Source organism: Tetrahymena thermophila, assembly GCF_000189635.1.
Source record: "Tetrahymena thermophila SB210 genomic scaffold scf_8254778, whole genome shotgun sequence".
Classification (NCBI taxonomy): Eukaryota; Ciliophora; class Oligohymenophorea; order Hymenostomatida; family Tetrahymenidae; genus Tetrahymena; species Tetrahymena thermophila.
The window spans coordinates 25653-49387 of record NW_002476536.1 but is presented as its reverse complement, the minus strand read 5'-3'; the positions used below and the strand labels follow the sequence as shown (position 1 = coordinate 49387).

Here is a 23735-nt window from a genome sequence, read left to right as displayed (position 1 = left end):
TAATGTGGAGTTTAATTCTCAATAAAAAAGAATAGATACTGGTTAAAGCTATTCTATCCTCTAAAGTAGCATTAGACTCTCTTTGAAATGGATTATTTTAAATTATGTTTAAAAACGGCTAAATCAATAAAAGTATTATAGTAACAACGCTCATAAAAATAATTTTAAAGCTAAGTTTTGGTAAACTATTAAAAGATGCGATAGATCTGTTTCTTTTATTTTGCTTTCTTTTAATGTATTTTGGAATGAAATCATTTATTTCTTATTTAAACTTGCCTTTTTAGTTAATCTAAGTGTCTTCTCTCCCATCAAGAGCCAATTCCATCAAGAGTTTTATCTATTTCCTGTTTTATTTCTAAGATTTATTATTATCTTACACACTTTTGTTCATTTCATTGACAGTATGGATATTATCTATTTTAAAAATGGCCAATTCAATAAGTTTTATTTGAGATTCAAGTATCTAAGGTTAAAATGAACCTAAGAGTTTCATAATTTTTTCTTTCTGCATTTATATCATGAAATTTAAAGGGATTATAGTCAATACCATAAAAACACTAATTATGGCTACTAATATGATAATAGTTATCTATTCATTGTACATGTTATTAAATTGTTTGTTGACATATTGATTAACAATTGATTGCAAGTTTCTTGACCTTTCTTTTAATTCCATGAGGTTATTCCATTTAAACATTTCTTAAGCATCTTCAAACATTACTGTATACATATAAATAGAATAGTAGTATTCCATTAAAGTATATTGAAAATTTTGAGTAAAATTTGTATTTCCTACATACAATTAGCTTCCATAGTTGTCGTAAAAGCCAATAGTGAATTTCTGGCTAGGTATTAATAAATAGACACCATAAGTCATATTTAAAAAAACATACACCATCCACCAAGAATAAAATTCAAACACTTGGTTCAAGAACATTAAATACTAGAATTTTTTCAAATAAGACTAATTAAATAACTGACCATCTCTACAATATATATTTTAAAGTTTATGTTTTAAATACAAATATTAAGTTAAAATAATGAATGTTAAATTAATTTTTTTGTGATATCTCTTTATAAAATCAAATATATAAATTAATATTAGATAATTAATTAATTATTATATTTATTTGTTCTTTTTATCCATCTATAATTAATTAATTAAATTTCATAAATTGCTTGCTATTCAATATTTTTGAAAAAAAAATAAATGATATAATAGATTAAAAAATATAATAGATTAGAAGAAGTAATTATTAATTTTTTTATTAATATCATTTAAATTTATATTAATTAATAAAAAAAGTTTTTAAGCTCTTCTTTTTTATCTCATTAGGAGCTCCTTATTCATCTGGAGTATATTTTATTAATAATTATTATTTATATTATTATTAATATTTTTATATAATTAACTTTCAATTTATTTGAATAAATAATTTTTTTCATTGAAATTATCATCATTATTCATTGATTTTTATTAAAACAAAAATTTTTTAGTTTTTTAACTTAATTTTCATTTCAATTTTTAATTATTTATTATTCATTTTTTATTATTTGATATTTTTTCTTCAATTTTTGCTATTAAAACTTACACTTAATAAAAGCAGTTTATTTTTTTTGGATTGTAATATTTTTAATTATAAAAATTAATTTAAAATATTAAAGCTCTTTTAATTTATTTGATGTATTTTCCTTTTTATTTTATGATTTCTTTTTTTTTCGTTCTTTGTTTATTTTATTAATTATTAATTAATTCATCTTATTATTTCATATTTTTTCTTTATTTTTTCCTTCTTGCTTTTTAATTTATAAAAGGCGAAATATAATATATCTTAATAACATAATAAATAAAGCTAAATTAGCTTAAAAAAGCTTTATTTTTGAGTTTTTAGAAAGCTTTAATTCACAAAATGCTAAATTTGAAATAATATACACAGTATATTCTAATAACATATCATTTTTTTTGAAAAAAATAAATTTTGAAAAATTTTAATGAAAAAAAATTCGGAAAAAATATTTAAAATTTTAGTTTAAAAAAATGTAAAAACCTGTAAAAAAACTCGATTTTTCTCTTTCTTTTTGTTGTGCTTGCTTTTTTTTGTTCGTTCTTTGTTTATTTAACTCATCATTTTATTTTCAACTTTTCCTTTTATTATTAATTAATCCATCTTATTATTTCATATTCTTTCTTTATTATTTCCTTCTAATTAACTATTTAATGATATATTTTTTCTTCAATATTTAAAAAGTTACAATTCAATTGGTGATGAAGGTGCATCAGGCTTAGGTTCTGGTTTAGCAAATTGCATTAATCTCTCAAATTTGACACTTAACCTTTAGTAAAAACAGTTTATTTGTTTTGGATTGTGATATTTTAAATTATAAAAACTAATTTAAAACAATAAAGCTCTTTTTTTTTTCTTTTTCTTTTTATTGTGCTTGCTTTTTTTTTGTTCTTTTTTGTTTATTGAACTCATCATTTTATTTTCAACTTTTGCTTTTATTATTAATTAATCTATATTATTAGTTCATATTCTTTCTTCATTTTTTCCTTCTAATTAACTATTTAATGATAAATTTTTTCTTCAATATTTAAAAAGTCATAATTAAATTGGTGCAAATGGTGCATCAGGCTTAGGTTCTGGTTTAGCAAATTGCATTAATCTCTCAAATTTGACACTTATACTTGAGTAAAAATAGTTTATTTGTTTTGGATTGTGATATTTTAAATTATAAAAACTAATTTAAAACAATAAAGCTCTTTTTTCTTTTTCTTTTTTTTTTATTGTGCTTGCTTTTTTTTTTTGTTCTTTCTTTGTTTATTTAACTCGTCATTTTATTTTCAACTTTTGCTTTTATTATTAATAAATCTATGTTATTATTTTATATTCTTTCTTCATTTTTTCCTTCTAATTAACTATTTAATGATATATTTTTTCTTCAATATTTAAAAAGTGAAAATAAAATTGGTGCAAAGGGTGCATCAGGCTTAGGTTCTGGTTTAGCAAATTGCATTAATCTCTCAAATTTGACACTTGATCTTCGGTAAAAACAGTTTATTTGTTTTGGATTGTGATATTTTAAATTATAAAACTAATTAAAAACAATAAAGCTCTTTTTTCTTTTTCTTTTTTTTTTATTGTGCTTGCTTTTTTTTTTGTTCTTTTTTGTTTATTGAACTCATCATTTTATTTTTAACTTTTGCTTTTATTATTAATAAATCTATCTTATTATTTCATATTCTTTCTTCATTTTTTCCTTCTAATTAACTATTTAATGATATATTTTTTCTTCAATATTTAAAAAGTAAAAATTAAATTGGTGATAAAGGTGCATCAGGCTTAGGTTCTGGTTTAGCAAATTGCATTAATCTCTCAAATTTGAAACTTGATCTTCGGTAAAAACAGTTTATTTGTTTTGAATTGTGAAATTTTGAATTATAAAAACTAATTTAAAACAATAAAGCTCTTTTTTCTTTTTTCTTTTTAGTGTGCTTGCTTTTTTTTTTGTTCTTTCTTAGTTTATTTAACTCATAATTTTATTTTCAACTTTTGCTTTTATTATTAATTAATCCATCTTATTATTTCATATTCTTTCTTCAACTTTTTTTTCCTTCTAATTAACTATTTAATGATATATTTTTTCTTCAATATTTAAAAAGTGAAAATAAAATTGGTGCAATGGCTGCATCAGGCTTAGGTTCAGGTTTAGCAAATTGCATTAATCTCTCAAATTTGACACTTAATCTTGGGTAAAAACAGTTTATTTGTTTTGGATTGTGATATTTTGAATTATAAAAACTAATTTAAAACAATAAAGCTCTTTTTTTTTTTCTTTTTCTTTTTATTGTGCTTGCTTTTTTTTTTGTTCTTTTTTGTTTATTGAACTCATCATTTTATTCTCAACTTTTGCTTTTATTATTAATTAATCTATCTTATTAGTTCATATTCTTCATTTTTTCCTTCTAATTAACTATTTAATAATATATTTTTTCTTTAATATTTAAAAAGGATTAATTAAATTGGTGCAAAGGGTGCATCAGGCTTAGGTTCTGGTTTAGCAAATTGCATTAATCTCTCAAATTTAACACTTGATCTTGGGTAAAAACAGTTTATTTGTTTTAGATTGTGATATTTTAAATTATAAAAACTAATTTAAAACAATAAAGCTCTTTTTTCTTTTTGTTTTTATAGTGCTTGCTTTTTTTTTGTTCTTTCTTTGTTTATTTAACTCATCATTTTATTTTCAACTTTTGCATTTATTATTAATTAATCTATCTTATTATTTCATATTCTTTCTTCATTTTTTCCTTCTAATTAACTATTTAATGATGTATTTTTTCTTCAATATTTAAAAAGTTACAATTAAATTGGTGCTATGGGTGCATCAGGCTTAGGTTCTGGTTTAGCAAATTCCATTAATCTATCAATTTTGACACTTGATCTTGGGTAAAAATAGTTTATTTGTTTTGGATTGTGATATTTTAAATAAAAAAAATTAATTAAAAACCATAAAGCTCATTTTTCTTTTTCTTTTTATTGTGCTTGCTTTTATTTGTTCTTTCTTTGTTTATTTAACTCATCATTTTATTTTCAACTTTTGCTTTTATTATTAATTAATCTATCTTATTATTTCATATTCTTTCTTCATTTTTTCCTTCTAATTAACTATTTAATGATATATTTTTTCTTCAATATTTAAAAAGTTTAAATTAAATTAGTGATGAAGGTGTATTAGGCTTATGTTCTGGTATAGCAAATTCCATTAATCTCTCAAATTTGACACTTAAACTTTTGTAAAAATAGTTTATTTGTTTTGGATTGTGATATATTAAATTATAAAATCTAATTTAAAACAATAAAGCTCTTTTTTCTTTTTCTTTTTATTGTGCTTGCTTTTTTTTTGTTCTTTCTTTGTTTATTTAACTCATCATTTAATTTTCAACTTTTGCACTTATTATTAATTTATCTATCTTATTATTTCATATTCTTTCTTCATTTTTTGTTTCTAATTAACTATTTAATGATTTATTTATTCTTCAATATTTAAAAAGTTACAATTAAATTGGTGCAAAGAGTGCATCAGGATTAGGTTCTGGTTTAGCAAATTGCATTAATCTCTCAAATTTGACACTTGATCTTGGGTAAAAACAGTTTATTTGTTTTGGATTGTGATATTTTAAATTATAAAAACTAATTTAAAACAATAAATCTCTTTTTTCTTTTTCTTTTTATTGTGCTTCCTTTTTTTTTTGTTATTTCTTTGTTTATTTAACTCATCATTTTATTTTCAACTTTTGCTTTTATTATTAATTAATCAATCTTATTATTTCATATTCTTTCTTCATTTTTTCCTTCTAATTAACTATTTAATGATATATTTTTTCTTCAATATTTAAATAGTACAAATTAAATTGGTGATTAAGGTGCATCAGGCTTAGGTTCTAGTTTAGCAAATTGCATAAATCTCTCAAATTTGACACTTGATCTTCGGTAAAAACAGTTTATTTGTTTTGGATTGTGATATTTTAAATTATAAAAACTAATTTAAAACAATAAAGCTCTTTTTTCTTTTTCTTTTTCTTTTTATTGTGCTTCCTTTTTTTTTTGTTATTTCTTTGTTTATTTAACTCATCATTTTATTTTCAACTTTTCCTTTTATTATTAATTAATCAATCTTATTATTTCATATTCTTTCTTCATTTTTTCCTTCTAATTTACTATTTAATGATATATTTTTTCTTCAATATTTAAAAAGTAAAAATTAAATTGGTGATAAAGGTGCATCAGGCTTAGGTTCTGGTTTAGCAAATTGCATTAATCTCTCAAATTTGACACTTGATCTTGGGTAAAAACAGTTTATTTGTTTTGGATTGTGATATTTTAAATTATAAAACTAATTAAAAACAATAAAGCTCTTTTTTCTTTTTCTTTTTATTGTGCTTGCTTTTTTTTGTTTTTTCTTTGTTTATTTAACTCATCATTTTATTTTCAGCTTTTGCACTTATTATTAATAAATCTATCTTATTATTTCATATTCTTTCTTCATTTTTTCCTTCTAATTAACTATTTAATGATATATTTTTTCTCCAATATTTAAAAAGTTCTGTTTAAATTGGTGATGAAGGTGCATCAGGCTTAGGTTCTGGTTTCGCAAATTGCATTAATCTCTCAAATTTAACAATTGATCTTCGGTAAAAACAGTTTATTTGTTTTGGATTGTGATATTTTAAATTAATAAAACTAATTTAAAACAATAAAGCTCTTTTTTCTTTTTCTTTTTATTTTTCTTGTTTTTTTTTTGTTCTTTCTTTGTTTATTTAACTAATCATTTTATTTTCAACTTTTGCTTTAATTATTAATTAATCTTATATTTCATATTTTTTCTTCATTTTTTCCTTCTAATTAACTACTTAATGATATATTTTGCCATCAATATTTAAAAAGTTACAATGAAATTGGTGACAAAGGTGCATCAGTTTTAGGTTCAGGTTTAGCAAATTGCATTAATCTCTCAAATTTGACACTTAACCTTTAGTAAAAACAGTTTATTTGTTTTGGATTGTGATATTTTTAATAAAAAAACTAATTTAAAACAATAAAGCTCTTTTTTCTTTTTTCTTTTTAGTGTGCTTGCTTTTTTTTTTTGTTCTTTCTTAGTTTATTTAACTCATCATTTTATTTTCAACTTTTGCTTTTATTATTAATTAATCTATCTTATTATTTCATATTCTTTCTTCATTTTTTCCTTCTAATTAACTATTTAATGATATATTTTTTCTTCAATATTTAAAAAGTAAAAATTAAATTGGTGATTAAAGTGCATCAGGCTTAGGTTCTGGTTTAGCAAATTGCATTAATCTCTCAAATTTGAAACTTGATCTTCGGTAAAAACAATTTATTTGTTTTAGATTGTGATATTTTAAATTATAAAACTAATTTAAAACAATAAAGCTCTTTTTTCTTTTTCTTTTTATTGTGCTTGCTTTTATTTGTTCTTTCTTTGTTTATTTAACTCATCATTTTATTTTCAACTTTTGCATTTATTATTAATTTATCTATCTTATTATTTCATATTCTTTCTTCATTTTTTCCTTCTAATTAACTATTTAATGATATATTTTTTCTTCAATATTTAAAAAGTTACAATTCAATTGGTGCAAAGGGTGCATCAGGCTTAGGTTCTGGTTTAGCAAAGTGCATTAATCTCTCAAATTTGACACTTAACCTTATGTAAAAATAGTTTATTTGTTTTGGATTGTGATATTTTAAATTATAAAAACTAATTAAAAACAATAAAGCTTTTTTTTCTTTTTCTTTTTATTGTGCTTGCTTTTTTTTTGTTCTTTCTTTGTTTATTTAACTCATCATTTTATTTTCAACTTTTGCTTTTATTATTAATAAATCTATCTTATTATTTCATATTTTTTCTTCATTTTTTCCTTCTAATTAACTATTTAATGATATATTTTATCTTCAATATTTAAAAAGGTATAATTAAATTGGTGCAAATGGTGCATCAGGCTTAGGTTCTGGTTTAGCAAATTGCATTAATCTCTCAAATTTGACACTTATACTTGAGTAAAAAGAGTTTATTTGTTTTGGATTGTGATATTTTTAATTATTAAAACTAATTTAAAACAAAAAAGCTCTTTGAATTTATTTGATAGCTTTTATTTGATTAATTTTTTATCTTTTTTATTCCTCTAATTTTATTTTATTTATTTATTAATTTAAGAAAAATTTTTAATTTAAAATTTATTATATTTGATATTTATTTATAATTTACACTAATTTATTATAAAATTTTAGCTAAATGAATTAATCATACAAATTCAAAGTAATAAGCAAGTGTCTTAAATCAAAAAGATTAGTTGTCTTTGAAAAATATTTCAGTTGATAAGCAAATAACGAAAAAAGGACGAATAAATATTAAATGTTTTAATAATAGAATATTAAAGGTTTTTTTTATTTTTTAATATTTTAAAAAAGTTTTTTTTAACCTAAAATATATTAGATTTTATTATTGTTTTTTTATTATAAATATCATTTATATTTTTGTAAGTAAATAAATTATTTGTAAAAATAAAAAAATTAAAAAATTAAATTTACTTAAATAAATTAATTCCTCTTAAACAAACTATTTTTTTCTCCAAAACTTCTCAATATTGAAAATATATCACTAAGAAGGATGAGAAAATACAGTAAATTTTGTATGCATAATAAAAACAGGTCAATTTTTATTTAGAATTTTGATTTATTTAAAATAAGACTAGATAAAGCTGTTTTCGTAAAGCAAGCTAATATGGAATAATGTAAACATTTTATTTGTTAGAGTCAGCTGGGTATCAAATTTAAAGAATAGGTAAGTCCATCCTATCAAGAATATGAGAGTTATAATTTTGAGTTATACAATAAATAGTAAGAATAAATTAGATTATAAATAGTCTTTATATTGTAACAGTGACTCATTTTAGTATTGCCTGATACCATTAACAGCCTCTGTGATCACTTATACAAATTTAAAAAAATCTATATATGAGTACTAGTACTGGAATAAAATCCATTGATCATATAATGTATAATAATCTGTTATTGAATACATTTCGTACAGTTCTTAAAATGTATCAAAAGCCTTTTTAATTGAAAGAAGCAATCCTCTGTTCAATATTCCACCAAATAATCTGTTACAATCAGCATGAGTTATATTTGAGTTAAAATATTGTGGATATGATTCCTTTACAGAGCATATGTCTCCATTAAGAATGGTTTTATAAAATCCTTCAAATATCTGCTCATTATTTCTTGGAATATGTTGGCTTTAAGTCAAGTTCTATATTGCTAAAATAGATTACTAGTTCTAATCTGTTATATTCTGAATATAATAGTAATAAAATGTTTCAGATGGAAGGTATTACTCAATAATCATCATGTATTAGCTCAAATAATGTGGAGTTTAATTCTCAATTAAACAAGAATAGATACTGGTTAAAGCTATTCTATCGTCTAAAGTAGCATTAGACTCTCTTTGAAATGGATTATTTTAAATTATGTTTAAAAACGGCTAAATCAATAAAAGTATTATAGTAACAACGCTCATAAAAATAATTTTAAAGCTAAGTTTTGGTAAACTATTAAAAGATGCGATAGATCTGTTTCTTTTATTTTGCTTTCTTTTAATGTATTTTGGAATGAAATCATTTATTTCTTAATTAAACTTGCCTTTTTAGTTAATCTAATTGTCTTCTCTCCCATCAAGAGCCAATTCCATCAAGAGTTTTATCTATTTCCTGTTTTAATTCGAAGATTTATTATTATCTTACACACCTTTGTTCATTTCATTGACAGTATGGATATTATCTATTTTAAAAATGGCCAATTCAATAAGTTTTATTTGAGATTCAAGTATCTAAGGTTAAAATGAACCTAAGAGTTTCATAATTTTTTCTTTCTGCATTTATATCATGAAATTTAAAGGGATTATAGTCAATACCATAGAAACACTAATTATGGCTACTAATATGATAATAGTTATCTATTCATTGTACATGTTATTAAATTGTTTGTTGACATATTGATTAACAATTGATTGCAAGTTTCTTGTCCTTTCTTTTAATTCCATGAGGTTATTCCATATAAACATTTCTTAAGCATCTTCAAACATTACTGTATACATATAAATAGAATAGTAGTATTCCATTAAAGTATATTGCAAATTTTGAGTAAAATTTGTATTTCCTACATACAATTAGCTTCCATAGTTGTCGTAAAAGCCAATAGTGAATTTCTAAACTAAAAATAGGTTATTCTGTAGTACATTAATTGATTCTTCACTTTCATTGTGTAAAACAAGTTATTCTAAATTACGTTTATAATCATTAAGGACTAAAGGATAATAAATTGTGTTAACATTTATCTTTTCAACTTATTAATCTTTTAATGTATCAATAATATATGGATTATCCTTAATACCTAGTATTTCAGCATAATTATTAAAAGCTAATATATTCATAACATCTACAAAACAGTAAATTGCATCATCTATTTTCAAAAAAGAAGAAACAAATTAATCTAAGCTATTAATATTATCATAATATATTTTTATAGTCACTATAGCTAAAATCAAAAATGCTAGAATACCTGTAATAATCATAAGCTTTTAGCCTCTCGTATATACTTTTGATAGTATTCTCTTAATCATAGACCTTTTCATGAGCTCGACTGAACTGAATTTACTTGAATTTACACTAGCAATTTCATTCCTTTACTCTTTCTTTTCATTCTCTTCTTCATGAGAATCAGTGCTTCTAGAATATATTCTATTTATTTTGTTATCATTTAGACTTGACTTATAAGATTCTGGCTCTTCATCATAAATTTAATTAAGATTATTATAGAATATAGCTTTTTATGGCTGAACTAAGCAATTACTTATTTCTGAGAACATAAAATCATTGTTTTGAAACTAATTTAAATTATTTAAAGATGCTTCTTTGTTTTGTTAAAAGCCATAATTTAATTTTTATAATTATTGTAAACTATCCACTTAATTGATTTCAATATTCTTAAAAGATTACAAATATTTATCATCTTAGTAAAAAGGTGATGTAATTCTTTCACCTTCTATTTTTGTATTGATTTAAAGTTAATGAGTGGTCCTAAGAGATTAAAAAGGCGCATCAGATTTTTATTCATCTATCGTTGAGAATAAATTTACTTTTGTTTCTTGTTAATCTCCTGTTTATTTATTTAATTACAAAGATACTAATTATATTTCACAAAAAGAGGAAGGCATTTGATCATCCTAAAGAATTTTTTCCTATAAAATATTTGTAGTATTTTCTTGCTAATAGTTATTATTGTTAGCATCCTAAGCTGTTTAGATGTTATTTATTTTTCTTTAACTTTTTAGAGGACTTAACAAAGTTGGCGATTTAATACTCTCGTTTTCTTAAAAAAAAGTTTTGGAAATCACCTTCTTAGTCATACTTTAATCTTAGTTGAAGGATATTTAAGTAGTTTATCTATCAGAGTTGTTATTAATCAAATTAGGTATCTAATAAATATTGTTACCTAAACTTTACTGCTTTTCTTTAAGTATCTATTGATAGTTTATGTCTTAAATTATTCTTCTTTTTTTCATTTCATTTATTTCTCTTTCGTAAAAGTCAATTTCAACATAATTTACATTTAAATTTAATTTTGTGGTGTACACTCCAACCTTAAATTAAATTAAAAATACATCATCGTTTTGAGAATAAGCTTTTTTATTATGAGTTTTATTCTGTATTTGCTATTCCTTCTGTGAATTTTATAAATCTATTAATTCTCTCTTAATAACTAAAATGCTGCAAAATTAGGCATAAAACTGCTTATTCTCCATTACTGCCTCTAGCATAGGTATCAGGCTAAATGCATTTTATTAGATTTCTATAAAAAAATAAATAAATAAAATTATTATTTTTTCTCATTATTTAATTCTTTCTTTCTTTTAAAAAAAATTTTTGCTAAATATTTCTTTTTTTATTGCTTTGAGAAATTTAAAATGATTAAATTTATTTTACATATTTTAGAGTCCATAGATTAAAAAATATCAATAAATATTTTTTTGGAAAAATCTGTGATTATACCATCATCATCAAATAAAATGTATTATTTTTATTTATTTACTCGTTAAATTAAAGCGCAGACACCAATATCATTTTCAAAAATTTCAATTTTTATTCTCAAAGTGATAGGGAAAACAAATCCCTTTTTATCAAGAGCAAAAGCATGTCTTTCTCCTTTTTTATTTACATTACAGAAAAATTTTTGGATAGGGAAGAGAATATTACAAAATAATAAATACCTTTTTAAACTATATTTAGAGATTCTTGATCAATAAATTATTTGATCATTTTATTGTGATGCCTTTTTACTATATTTGGTACTAATAAATTCAACTATTTACCAAGAATTTCATTTATTTTAATCCCAAAAATCTAGAAAAAGGGATTCGAAACTTTGTTAATAATATAATCATTTTCCAAAAACGATGAAAAAACTACACAAACATTTTCAGTAAAGTAATTGTTTTACTTCAATTTTTGTAATTATTTGATATTTTTAATCTTTTAGGATTTATTAAAAATATTTAAAGCCTACTTTTGAAAATCTGAGATTTTTCTACTCTAAAAATCTAGAACTTAGATATATACACTAGCCAAATATTGAAGATCCAAATCAAACGCATTAATTTGAAAAAGTTCTAAAAAGCTATTTTACAGCTCTTAATTAAGATTTATCAAAGGCACAGACATAATTTCCAATTGTTTCAAAGGGATATAATCCCCGCATAAAAAATCATAGAAATCTCCAGTTTGAATCAAAGTATCTCTGAGCTTTTTTTTACAAATGTTAATTTTCTCGTCAAATAGAATGGCTCCAATCATGTTTATTTTTTAATTTTGAATGTTAGAATTAAAAAATATTTCAGAATAAGATTTCATCACAAATTCTTTTAGCTAGTAAAAGTAAAATTTATATGCTCCCCTTATTTTATTACTCAAAACAAATTAGAATTAAGTGCGATACAAAAAGATAAGAGCTCTCGTTGGGTCATTAATTATCTCAAAAAGATAGTTCAAAAGAGACAGTCTCAAGATATTCATATTTTTTTCTTTCTTACCTTTATTATTTTCAATATATTTTTCCATAATATCAAATAATAGATGTTCAATATATTCTTTTCTAAAATGTTTTTCAGAGAGTACTTGCTACAAAAGTTCTTCTTTTGTATTCTAATTTAATTTTATAATTAAAAATGCTATTAGTAATTTACAATTTTATGTTAAAAACAACAAAATAAAAGTAACTATAAAAATAATTAACATTAGGAAGGAGTTAATAATATTGTTGTTTATTAATAATTTATTCAATGAAAATATTAATTTGTTTACAGGAGCTCTGTACAAATAGCAAAAGCAAGATTTATCGTTTGAAGTACATTAAAGCTCATGAACTTAAATAATTGCTTAGTAATTAATTCCTTATCCTTTATACAAGTAATGATTTTAGCATAGCTTAGACTATTGGATAATCATCCTTACTATCTATAAAAATTTATAGGTGTTGCACTCATAAAGAGACTCAATATTTAAAAATATATGAAATAATTGCTCATTTTTGTTTTTTTTGTACTGCAAAACAAAAATAGTAGAAATAGGTACTGTAACTATAATAATTAGAATAGTATCAGATCCTTCAAATATAAAATTCTCGACTACAAAACAAAGGCTAATTTAAAGTGACGCAGCTGAAAGACATAAATAGATGCGATCTATATATTCTGATAAATAATAGTCTTTCACTAAAATAAAAATAATTTCAAAGAAAAAATAGAGTGTCGAGTACAACACAATAGCTATATGGCTTGAAAACGAATTTAAAATAACTAAAATAGCTCTCAAGGAAAATAAAATTAAATATGTGTTATCTGGCTACTTTGCCAAGTAGTTACTTTCTTCACTAAATGAACAACTAAAGTCATGTGCTTCGATCAAGAATCCTTTTGAATAGAAAATATTTTTTTTAAATAAAATTTTGTATTGAATTTTTTATTATAAAAAAGTATATCTGTCTGTTTAATAATATAATAAAATTTTTATTGTAAATGTAGAAACTAATATTAAAATGAGTGATTTTTCAAGTAAATTTTTTGTAATACAGTTTTTTCAAATGGAATAACTCATGTGTATAAATAAAAATATATTTGAAAATGATACTTCTAAAATAAATTAAATATTTATGATAAACCACGAGTTACTAGTTTTGAAAAGACTGTATTAAAAATTATGATTGATTAATACTTAATTGATTTGACTTAGAAATTTAAAATTTATATAACAACGATACCTATTCCAATAGTCAAGAAAATATTTATGTAAGAAATAGCAATAAGATCTATTGGTTATTCTAAATCTTGCAGTGTTATTAGTTTAAATGCAGAATTTAAAGAAACGTAAAATAGCCATTGGTTGTAAATTGTTGTGTAGAATTAGCAAAATTTTTACAATTTAAATTTAATGTTATTGATTTCTAAATTTTTTAGTGAAAAGGATAGCACCAAAGAACTAATAAAAAAAATATTTAAAGCAAAAGCTATAAATATAGTAGAATAATAAGGGGCTATAGCTTTTAAGTAGTGGTCAAATAAAGGAAATATTTATAAATACTATGGATAACTTGCTAAACTTTAAAGTCGCTTTTAATTTTATTTTTGAGATACATGAGAATTGTTAGAGTATTAACTCTTGTCCTTGTAAATGAAGGACAGTATTGTTATCCTACTAATTATAATAATTATAATTGATAATAGTTTGTTAAGTCTCAAAGGGCGAATTAAATGAATCATCTCTTCAGTATAAAACTTTCTCAGCCGCAAGTTATTAAACTTGTGAGATACTTTTGAAATCTTAGTTTATGATTGCTAAGTACTTTATTTCTAATCATGCTTTTTTTCTTTCATCTAAATGTTGAAAGGCTAACTAATCTATTGTTTATATTTTGTTCTATTTTTATTTATCATTTATTATTGCTTTTATTATTTATATATTAAAAGATGTGTTTAATCTGTTAGAAAATATATATTAATCAACTAGATAATTTTTTAATTTATATTACCTAATTAAGCACTGAAATTGTATAATTGCAAATTAATAATTATATGTATTATTTTTACTATGCTTGAAAGATTATTATTTAATGAATATTTTAATTAATTATAATTTCTAATGATTTTAACAAAACTAGTTTTAATTTAGCCAAACTTAATATCCTCTTTGCCTTAAATGATAATATTATTGTCAAAATGATTAATTAATTACTATAGATAAATATAAAAACTTAATTTATCAAAAATTTTTAATGAATTTAAATATAAAAAATATTGTAATTATGTAAACTAATTTTTATCAAAGTGGTTCTATCAATATATTTACCAGAAAATTAAAAGGAATTTATTTAATTCATTACAAAGATATCACTTTAAAGATATTGAAATAAAAATTTGGTAAGAAAAAAAAATTCAAACAATATTTTTTTCAAGATGGCTGATTGATTTTAGGTAAAATATTTAACTTAAATATAAATAAAATGATTGTAGTTGTAAGTTAAAAAAAAGATTGGCAGTAAAATTAATCAAAATAAAATTAATGAATTGATTTCTAATAGTTAATCTTATGAAATAATACAATAATTAATTAAAAAATAGTTAATGGATTATTTTTTAACACAAAATTAAAAATTATCCAATCATTTCATAGGAATAAAAGCAAAAATTTGAAAGTAATATATACAAATAATATTATAAGAAATTTTATTCATTTACTATAAAACCTCAATAAACATCCAAACAGACTTGATTCATATGAGAATGCTATTATTAACACAAATCATATATGATATCATGGTTCGTTTTATTTCAAATGCAGGAACAGATATATATATATATATAATTAAAACCACATATTTTATATATTACAGTTTTTGATTTAATTTTATTACAAAACATAAAATATTCATGTAACTTAGGATTTAATGTAAAACTCTATTTGATGAGTTCCATAAATAGAAAAGTAAGTGTAAAACTTCATAAAAATTAAATAAGTTAGGATAGATAATTAAAGTTTTAAAGTGCTTCAGTGATTAAATTGAATAGTGTAATATAAAAAACTAGTTTTTTGTTTAATTTACCAAGCAAGGTATTACAAAATATATCTATATTTATATATATCCATCAATTAATCTATCAATCTATAAGTATATGAAAGTCACTTCAAAAATATGTAATCTTTAGTAATTAGTATTTTTTAAAAAGTAATTATATAAATGTAAATAATTTTATTATAAAATATTATTAAATACCAATTTAAACTAAATAAAGATAAATTTGTGCAGCTAATTTAAAATATCAGAGTTTCATAACAAAATATATATCCTATTTATTGTGTTAGTACTATAGTTGGCGCTAAATTTAAATTACTGAAATAATATTTATTTTTTTTCTGGTATTATAAAAAGTTTATTTTTAGAACTAAAACAACTTCACAAATTAACTATTTATTCATTATCTTTTGAACAAAATAAAACTTTTATTATAAATTCTATTTAAAAATTTTAAAAAGGCTAATGTAAATTTTAACTAATTTATTCACTTTAAACAATACATAAACCAAGTTACTAAAATTAGGTTCTATTTTAAGCTTTTAAGCCAATAATCAAATTACTGAAATAATATATAATTGAATTTGTTTTTTGCAGAATAAAAAGAGTATACTCATAATATTTATAAAAGCTATAAAATGAAATTATGTAATTAATTTTGAAGCTATTGTTCAATCAAATTTTCAGAATGAATAGAACCTTTTCAGTTGGTAGTATAAAAAGAATATAATATAAAGTCATAAAATGATCTATTTGGTTGATCAGATTATTAATAATAACATACATACTCGAACTAGATTATAATTAAATCTTTTAAAAATTAATTAAATCCGATTTTAAATTCTACCTATACTAGCTGATATCTAAAAGTTAAATTTAACATCATTCTAAAACATGTATAAAATTTAAAAAAATTTTGTATTGAAGTTAATTAAAATTGAAGAAGAATAAAAAAGAAGTTGAAAACTTTATATAAAGGATAATAAGAATGCGAAATTAGAAGAATATAGTAAGTTTCTTTAATTCAATCCCCTCTTTCAATTTTTAAATTTTTTTATTTTTTTTAATAATTTATTTACTTACAAAAATAAATATGAATAATATTTATAAATATAAAATCAATAATAAAATCTATTTATCTATTTATCTTTTAGATGAAAAAACTTTTTGAAAATATTAAATAATAAAATTTATTTTATTATTCAAACATTTAATATTTATTCATCCTATTTTCACCACTTGTTTATCACCAGAATACTTTTTTAAAGACAACTAATCTTTTTGATTTAAGACACCTACTTATTACTTAGAATCTTTATGATGCATTCATTGGGCTAATAATATTAAAATAAATTTGTATAAATTTTAAATAAATATCAAAATAGAATAAAATTTTTAATTAAAAATTATTTCTTCAATTAATAAATATAATAACATTAGTGGAATAAAAAAGATAAAAAAATAAATCAAATAAAAGCTATCAAATAAATTCAAAGAGCTTTTTTGTTTTATATTCATTTTTATAGTTTAAAATATTTAAATCCAAAATTTATAAACTGATGCACCCATTGCACCAATTTAATTTATACTTTTTAAATATTGAAGAAATAATATATCATTAAATAGTAAATTAGAAGGAAAAAATGAAGAAAAAATATGAAAATATAAGATTAATTAATTAATCATAAAAGCAAAAGTTGAAAATAAAATAATGATTTATATTAAAAAAGAAAGATCAAAAAAAAGCAAGCACAATAAAAAGAAAAAGAAAATAGAGCTTTATTGTTTTTAATAAGTTTTTATAATTAAAAATATCACAATCCAAAACAAATTAACTGTTTTTACCGAAGATCAAGTGTCAAATTTGAGAGATTAATGCAATTTGCTAAACCTGAACCTAAGACTGATGCACCCATTGCACCAATTTAATTTTCACTTTTTAATATTGAAGAAAAAATATATCATTAAATAGTTAATTAAAATGAAAAAATAAAGAAAAAATATGAAATAATAAGATTAATTAATAATAAAAGCAAAAGTTTAAAATAAAATGATGAGCTAAATTAACAAAGAAAGAAATAAAGAACAAAAAAAAGCAGGAAGAAAAAGAAAAAAGAGTTTTATAATTTCAATTAGTTTTTATAATTAAAAATATCACAATCCAAAACAAATAAACTGTTTTTACCGAAGATTAAGTGTCAAATTTGAAAGATTAATACAATTTGCTAAAGCAGAACCTAAGCCTGATGCACCTTCATCACCAATTAAAGAAGGGCTAAGCGACTCGAGTGGGCGAGTCGGAGGGTCTTAGCAGTGATATCGGGGGTTCGAATCCTATACCGCCCCCTTTATTTCGAAAAATTCAATGTAAAAATGTGAATGTTACCAGCGGTCTCCTTGGTAGGAGGGAAGGGCCAAATCTGATAGGAGGTAAAGAGGAGGCCCCATTCTGAACAGAAGATCTGGAATACAAATGGGAAGCGAGCATAATGCGTAGTCAAATCATGGAAGATTAGTAGAAATGCCATTAGGGTGTAGGTGACCCTTCCCTTCTAGTATATTACCCACAATTATATATAAATAAATTGGTATACGTATAATAATAATGTATAAGTAATTATATATAGGGCCCCTATCCCGAGTGCATGTAACCATGTGCGAGTATGTATGTATGTATGTATCACCAATTAAATTTTTACTTTTTAAATATTGAAGAAAAAATATATCATTAAATAGTTAATTAGAAGGAAAAAATGAAGAAATAATATGAAATAAAAGATTAATTAATAATAAAAGCAAAATTTGAAAATAAAACGATAAGCTAAATTAACAAAGAAAAAACAAAAAAAAGCAAGCAAGCACAACAAAAAGAAAAAGAAATAAGAATTTTATTGTTTTTAATTAGTTTTTATAATTAAAAATATCACAATCCAAAACAAATAAACTGTTTTTACCGATTATCAAGTGTCAAATTTGAGAGATTAATGCAATTTGTTAAAGCAGAAACTAAGCCTGATGCACCAATTGCACCAATTTAATTTTCACTTTTTAAATATTGAAGAAAAATATATCATTAAATAGTTAATTAGAAGGAAAAAATTAAGAAAAAATAAAATGTTGAGCTAAATTAACAAAGAAAGAACAAAAAAAAGCAAGCGCAATAAAAAGAAAAAGAAAAAAGAGCTTTATTATTTTTAATTAGTTTTTATAATTGAAAATATCACAATCCAAAACAAATAAACTATTTTTACCTAAGATCAAGTGTCAAATTTGAGAGATTAGTGCAATTTGCTAAACCAGAACCTAAGCCTGATGCACCCATTGAACCAATTTTATTAGAACTTTTTAAATATTGAAGAAAAAATATATCATTAAATAGTTAATTAGAAGGAAAAAATGAAGAAAAAATATGAAATAATAAGATAAATTAATGTTAAAAGCAAAATTTTAAAATAAAATGATGACTTAAATTAATAAAGAAAGAACAAAAAAAAGCAAGCAAGGACAATAAAAAGAAAAAGAAAAAAAGAGCTTTATTGTTTTTAATTAGTTTTTATAATTAAAAATATCACAATCCAAAACAAATAAACTGTTTTTACCTAAGATTAAGTGTCAAATTTGAGAGATTAATGCAATTTGCTAAAGCAGAACCTAAGCCTGATGCACCCATTGTACCAATTTTATTTGAACTTTTTAAATATTGAAGAAAAAATATCTCATTAAATAGTAAATTAGAAGAAAAAAATGGAGAAAAAATATGAAATAATAAGATTAATTAATAATAAAAGCAAAAGTTTAAAATAAAATAATGAGCTAAATTAACAAAGAAATAACAAAAAAAGCAAGCAAGCACAATAAAAAGAAAAAGAAAAAAGAGCTTTATTCTTTTTAATTTGTTTTTATAATTAAAAATATCGCAATCAAAAACAAATAAACTGTTTTTACCGAAGATCAAACGTCAAATTTGAGAGATTAATGCAATTTGCTAAAGCAGAACCTAAGTTTGAGACACCCATTGCACCAATTTTATTCGAACTTTTGATATATTGAAGAAAAAATATATCATTAAATAGTATTAAATTAGAAGGAAAAAATGAAGAAAAAATATGAAATAATAAAATTAATTAATAATAAAAGCAAAAGTTGAAAATAAAATGATGAGCTAAATTAACAAAAGAAGAGCAAAAAAAAAGCAAGAACAATAAATAGAAAAAGAAAAAAGAGCTTTATTGTTTTTAATTAGTTTTTATAATTCAAAATATCACAATCAAAAACAAATTAACTGTTTTTACCGAAGATCAAGTGTCAAATTTGAGAGATTAATGCAATTTGCTAAAGCAGAACCTAAGTCTGATGCACCCATTGCACCAATTTAATTTTCACTGTTTAAATATTGATGAAAAAATATATCATTAAATAGTTAATTAAAAGGAAAAAATGAAGAAAAAATATGAAATAATAAGATTAATTAATAATTAATAATTAAAACAAAAGTTAAAAATAAAATGATGAGCTAATAGGTTAACAAAGAAAGAACAAAAAAGCAAGCACAATAAAAAGAAAAATAAAAAAAAGAGTTTTATTGTTTTTAATTAGTTTTTATAATTAAAAATATCACAATCCAAAATAAATAAACAGTTTTTACTAAAGCCATAGTGTCAAATTTGAGAGATTAATACAATTTGCTAAAGCTGTACCTAAGTTTGATGCACCCGTTGCACCAATTTTATTCGAACTTTTTATTGAAGAAAAAATATATCATTAAATAGTTAATTAGAAGGAAAAAGTGAAGAAAAATATGAAATAATAAGAAAGATTAATTAATAATAAAAGCAAAAATTGAAAATAAAATGATGAGCTATATTAACAAAAAAAGAACAAAAAAAGTAATCAAAAGAAAAAGAAAAAGAAAAAAGAGCTTTATTATTTTTAATTAGCTTTTATAATTAAAAATATCACAATCAAAAACAAATAAACTATTTTTACCGAAGATCAAGTGTCAAATTTGAGAGATTAATGCAATTTGCTAAAGAAGAACCTAAGTTTAATGCACCTATTGCACCAATTTTATTCGAACTTTTTAAATATTGAAGAAAAAATATATCATTAAATAGTAAATTAGAAGGAAAAAATGAAGAAAAAATATGAAATAATAAGAAATAAATAATAAAAGCAAAAGTTGAAAATAATATGATGAGCTAAATTAACAAAGAAAGAACAAAAAAAGCAATCAAAATAAAAAAGAAAAAGAAATAAGAGATTTATTGTTTTTATTAAATTTTTTTATTAAAAATATCACAATCGAAAATAAATAAACTATTTTTACCGAAGATTAAGTGTCAAATTTGAGAGATTAATGCAATTTGCTAGAGCAGAACCTAAGCCTGTTACACCTTAATCACCAATTTTATTCGAACTTTTTAAAAATTGAAGAAAAAATATATCATTAAATAGTTAATTAGAAGGAAAAAATGAAGAAAAAATATGAAATAATAAGATTAATTAATAATAAAAGCAAAAGTTTAAAATAAAATGATGAGCTATATTAACAAAGAAAGAACAAAAAAGCAATCAAAATAAAAATAAAAAGAAAAAAGAGCTTTATTGTTTTTAATTAGCTTTTATATTTAAAAATATCCCAATCCTAAATAAACTGTTTTTACCCAAGATCAAGTGTTAAATTTGAGAGTTTAATACAATTTGCTAAAGCAGAACCTAAGCCTGATGCACCTTTATCACCAATTTCATTTTAACTTTTTAAATATTGAAGAAAAAATATATCATTAAATAGTTAATTAGAAGGAAAAAATGATGAAAAAATATGAAATAATAAGATTAATTAATAATAAAAACAAAATTTGAAAATAAAATAATGATTTATATTAAAAAAGAAACAACAAAAAAAGCTAGCAAGCACAACAAAAAGAAAAAGAAAAAAGAGTTTTATTGTTTTTAATTAGTTTTTATAATTAAAAATATCACAATCCATAACAAATAAACTGTTTTTACCTAAGATTAAGTGTCAAATTTGAGAGATTAATGCACTTTGCTAAAGCAGAACCTAAACCTGATGCACCATTTGAACCAATTTTATTCAAACTTTTTAAATATTGAAGAAAAATTATATCATTAAATAGTAAATTAGAAGGAAAAAATGAAGAAATAATATGAAATAATAAGATAGATTAATTAATAATAAAAGCAAAAGTTGAAAATAAAATGATGACTTAAATTAATAAAGAAAGAACAAAAAAAAGCAAGCAAGGACAATAAAAAGAAAAAGAAAAAAAGAGCTTTATTGTTTTTAATTAGTTTTTATAATTAAAAATATCACAATCCAAAACAAATAAACTGTTTTTACCTAAGATTAAGTGTCAAATTTGAGAGATTAATGCAATTTGCTAAAGCAGAACCTAAGTTTGATGAACCTATTGCACCAATAATATTCGAACTTTTTAAATATTGAAGAAAAAATATATCATTAAATAGGGAAAAAATGAAGAAAAATATGAAATTATAAGGTTAATTAATAATAAAAGCAAAATTTGAAAATAAAATGATGAGCTAAATTAACAAAGAAAGAACAAAAAAAAGCAAAAACAATAAAAAGAAAAAGAAAAAAGAGCTTTATTGTTTTTAATTAGTTTTTATAATTCAAAATATCACAATCCAAAGTAAATAAACTGTTTTTACACAAGATCAAGTGTCAAATTTGAGAGATTAATGCAACTTGCTATAGCAGAACCTAAGCCTGATACACCTTCATCACCGATATAATTTTAACTTTTTAAATATTGAAGAAAAAATATATCATTAAATAGTTAATTAAAAGGAGAAAATGAAGAAAAAATATCACAATCCAAAACAAATAAACTGTTTTTACCAAAGATCAACTGTCAAATTTGAGAGATTAATGCAATTTGCTAAAGCAGAACATAAGCCTGATGCACCTTTATCACCAATTAAATTATAACTTTTTTTTATTATTGAAGAAAAAATATGAAATAATAAGATTAATTAATAATAAAAGCAAAAGTTTAAAATAAAATGATGAGCTAAATTAACAAATAAAGAAAGAACAAAAAAAAGCAAGCAAGTAAAATAAAAAGAAAAAGAAAAAAGAGCTTTATTATTTTTAATTAGTTTTTATAATTAAAAATATCACAATCCAAAATAAATAAACTGTTTTTACCTAAGATTAAGTGTCAAATTTGAGAGATTAATGCAATTTGCTAAACCAGAACCTAAGTTTGATGCACCCATTGCACCAATTATATTCGAACTTTTTAAATATTGAAGAAAAAATATATCATTAAATAGGGAAAAAATGAAGAAAAATATGAAATAATAAGATTAATTAATAATAAAACCAAAACTTGAAAATAAAATGATGAGTTAAATTAACGAAGAAAGAAAGAACAAAAAAAAGCAAGCACAATAAAAAGAAAAAGAAAAAAGAGCTTTATTGTGTTTAATGAGTTTTTTTATTAAAAATATCACAATCCAAAATAAATAAACTGTTTTTACCGAAGATTAAGTTTCAAATTTGAGAGATTAATGCAATTTGCTAAACCAGAACCTAAGCCTGAAGAACCTTTATCACCAATTGAATTGTAACTTTTTAAATATTAAATAAAAAAATATCATTAAATAGAGTAAGTTCCCATACAAATTAAAAAAAAGCGAGTTTTATTACTGTGTTTTTATTTAAAACTATTGATTTTTGAGTTCGTTAAATTTTTCAAAAAAATGATATGTTATAAGAATATACAGTTTATATATAATATTTGAAATTTTACATTTTGTCAATTTAAAGCTTTCTAAAAACTCAAAAATAAAGCTGTTTTAAGCTAATTTAGCTTTATTTTTTATGTTATTAATAAATATTAAATTTTAGCCTTTTATAAATTAAATAGGCATTTCACTCTAGTTAATTAGAAGGAAAAAATGAAGAAAAAATATGAAATGATAAGATTATGAAAAAAAAAGAAATCATAATAAAAAGAAAAAGGAAAATAAATAAAATAAATTAAA

The 23735-nt window shown here is 21.4% G+C and overlaps 4 protein-coding genes across 4 annotated transcripts in view; 1 reads left to right on the top strand and 3 right to left on the bottom strand. All coding sequences in view use genetic code 6, as the record gives it.

The window, feature by feature from the left end:
• Nucleotides 1-937, bottom strand: part of TTHERM_01021990 (transmembrane protein, putative) — a gene marked incomplete at both ends in the record, with an annotated part of 1423 nt that extends 486 nt beyond the window's left edge. The window contains one exon of the mRNA XM_001009477.3: nt 40-937. Coding sequence (XP_001009477.3) covers nt 40-937 — 898 coding nt within the window. The remainder of the gene's footprint in view (nt 1-39) is intronic.
• Nucleotides 938-1910: 973 nt separating this feature from the next.
• On the top strand, nt 1911-7611 carry TTHERM_001021971 (kinase domain protein; the record flags this gene model as incomplete). The annotated part of the gene is made up of 17 exons (XM_012795979.1): nt 1911-1936; nt 2250-2339; nt 2601-2690; nt 2956-3045; nt 3308-3397; nt 3662-3751; nt 4011-4100; nt 4359-4448; nt 4706-4795; nt 5054-5143; nt 5403-5492; nt 5758-5847; nt 6104-6193; nt 6447-6536; nt 6797-6886; nt 7143-7232; nt 7491-7611. The coding sequence occupies 17 exons, from the start codon at nt 1911-1913 to the stop codon at nt 7609-7611; spliced, it is 1497 nt and encodes a 498-aa protein (XP_012651433.1).
• A 621-nt stretch (nt 7612-8232) lies between these two features.
• On the bottom strand, nt 8233-12430 carry TTHERM_01021970 (transmembrane protein, putative; the record flags this gene model as incomplete). Its single annotated transcript, XM_001009475.2, has 4 exons — nt 8233-11429; nt 11564-11782; nt 11848-12109; nt 12197-12430. The coding sequence occupies 4 exons, from the start codon at nt 12428-12430 to the stop codon at nt 8233-8235; spliced, it is 3912 nt and encodes a 1303-aa protein (XP_001009475.2).
• Nucleotides 12431-17515: 5085 nt separating this feature from the next.
• Nucleotides 17516-23502, bottom strand: TTHERM_01021950 (kinase domain protein, putative; the record flags this gene model as incomplete). The annotated part of the gene is made up of 20 exons (XM_001009473.3): nt 17516-17636; nt 17887-18035; nt 18088-18163; nt 18656-18745; nt 18953-19042; nt 19301-19390; nt 19647-19736; nt 19994-20083; nt 20347-20436; nt 20688-20777; nt 21028-21117; nt 21365-21454; nt 21711-21800; nt 22063-22152; nt 22395-22484; nt 22585-22674; nt 22894-22983; nt 23229-23318; nt 23398-23414; nt 23473-23502. The coding sequence occupies 20 exons, from the start codon at nt 23500-23502 to the stop codon at nt 17516-17518; spliced, it is 1743 nt and encodes a 580-aa protein (XP_001009473.3).
• Nucleotides 23503-23735: the final 233 nt, after the last annotated feature.